Below are 1,752 nucleotides of genomic sequence, written 5' to 3' on the forward strand. Positions count from 1 at the left end.
GGAGAACTGGCCCGCGTTCCTCAAGGCGCTGCGCAAGACGGACCTCGCGGTCCTCAACTCGGGGCTCCACGACGTCGCGCCGCTGCACCGCTGCGAGGGCCTCGCGCGCTGCGCCGCGACGGGCTCGGCCTGCGCCGGGGCGCCGGAGTGGCACGGCGACAAGGGCGCCGTCGTCGCGCACTACGCCGCGCGCCTCTCCGCGCTCTTCAGAGCGCTCGGCGCCGCGAACGTCACGGCCAAGGTCCTCTGGCGCACGACGACGTACCCGGGCTTCCTCTACCGCGACCACCTGAAGAAGCTGAAACTCATGCGGGGCTCCCAGTGGTACTACCGCTGCGACACGCAGCACCTCCGCGTCGACGTCGTCGACGCGCTGAACGGCGCCGCGGCGCGCGCCGCGGAGGCGCACGGCGTCGCGCTCTGGGACGTCTCCCCCATGGCCCTCGCGATGAAGGCCGAGCACTTCAACGACATCGTCCACCCCACGACCGAATACCCGAGGACGTGGGCCCTCTTCCTCGCGACCTTCGACGGCCTCCTCGCGCCGGATCGGGCCGCGCCGCGAGGAGGACGCCCGCGACGATGAAGCTCACGGAAGGCGCGGCTCCCCGGGTAATTCTAAGAGAACGCCGGGGCGGGTCGCGGGCGCCCCATCCTCGGTGAGCCGCGCGGGGGAGGTCCGGCGCGCCCTAGGACGCGTCCGCGGGCCGCCGCGCGAGCATGTTGGCAACTGCGAGGGCCTGGGCCGCGATGGCCGACCCGTAGAAGTGCGTGCCGTCGAAGGTCGCGTCGTAGCGCGCCATCGTGACGTTCGCGAGGTCGAGCACGTCCCAGGTCGCGTTCGGCGGCGGCGGCCCCGCGGCGACGCGGCGGAGCGCGGAGAGCACCTCCAGGGACTTGCCCGTGCGGAAGTTGCCCTGGCGCCTGCCGAGCCCGCACGGCGCGCTCTGGAACACGAAGCGGAGCGCGCCGGGGAGCGCGGCGCGGACGCCGTCGACGACGAGCCGCGCGAGCGCCTCGAAGGAGCCGTCGCAGGTGCCGTCGAGGCTGTGGACCGCGGCAAAGTTCGCGACAACAGCCGTCGGACCCCGCGAATCGCGCGCGGCCGCGGCCCACGTGCGCCGCAGGGGCCCGAGCACGAGCGACCGGTACTGGTCCTCGCTCCACATCTGGAGGTAGGCCACGCGCGCGGCGCCCGAGACAAACTGGGCCCCGTCGCCGGACGGGTCGAGGTAGAGCTCCGTGTCCGTGATGGCGGCGCCGAGCCACTCCGCGAAGGCCACGTAGAGGAGCCGCGCGGTGCTGTCGCCGACGAAGAGCACGAGGGGCGCCTCCGCGGCGAGGGCGCGCTCGAGCTCGCCGCCGTCGAAGTAGTGGTACGCGCAGCCGGGCAGCGCGTAGCGCCACCGGTCGCCCGTGGGCCCGTTCGCCGCGCGGAGCGCGTCGCGTTTCCGCTCCTCCTGCGCCCAGAGCTTCGGGTCCCTGTCGACGTCCACGGCCGCCAGGCCCGCGAAGCGCCCCTCAGGCCGCCCTGTGTAGGCCCCGCAGGACGGCCGCGACGCGTCGCGCGCGACCCAGACGCCGCCCGCCGTGTCGCCCGACCGGCACTGCGGCGGCGGCGGCGCGTCGCGGCACGCGCGCCGGAGCGACTCGCGCTCCCGCTCGAAGCCGTCGGGCGCTTCGGCGTCCGCGACGACGATGCGGAACGCGCCGCCGGGGACCAGCGCGGCGGCCTCGCACGCGGGCACGTAC

At 75.1% G+C, this 1,752-nt stretch overlaps 1 protein-coding gene across 1 annotated transcript in view; it reads right to left on the reverse strand.

Moving 5' to 3' along the window:
* Positions 1-689: 689 nt before the first annotated feature.
* AURANDRAFT_68766 (hypothetical protein) overlaps positions 690-1,752 on the reverse strand; it is a gene marked incomplete at both ends in the record, with an annotated part of 5,995 nt that continues 4,932 nt past the window's right edge. The window contains one exon of the mRNA XM_009044493.1: positions 690-1,733. Within this exon, the coding sequence (XP_009042741.1) occupies positions 690-1,733 (1,044 nt within the window). The remainder of the gene's footprint in view (positions 1,734-1,752) is intronic.

This window comes from Aureococcus anophagefferens, assembly GCF_000186865.1.
Source record: "Aureococcus anophagefferens unplaced genomic scaffold AURANscaffold_355, whole genome shotgun sequence".
In the NCBI taxonomy this organism is placed as follows: domain Eukaryota; class Pelagophyceae; order Pelagomonadales; family Pelagomonadaceae; genus Aureococcus; species Aureococcus anophagefferens.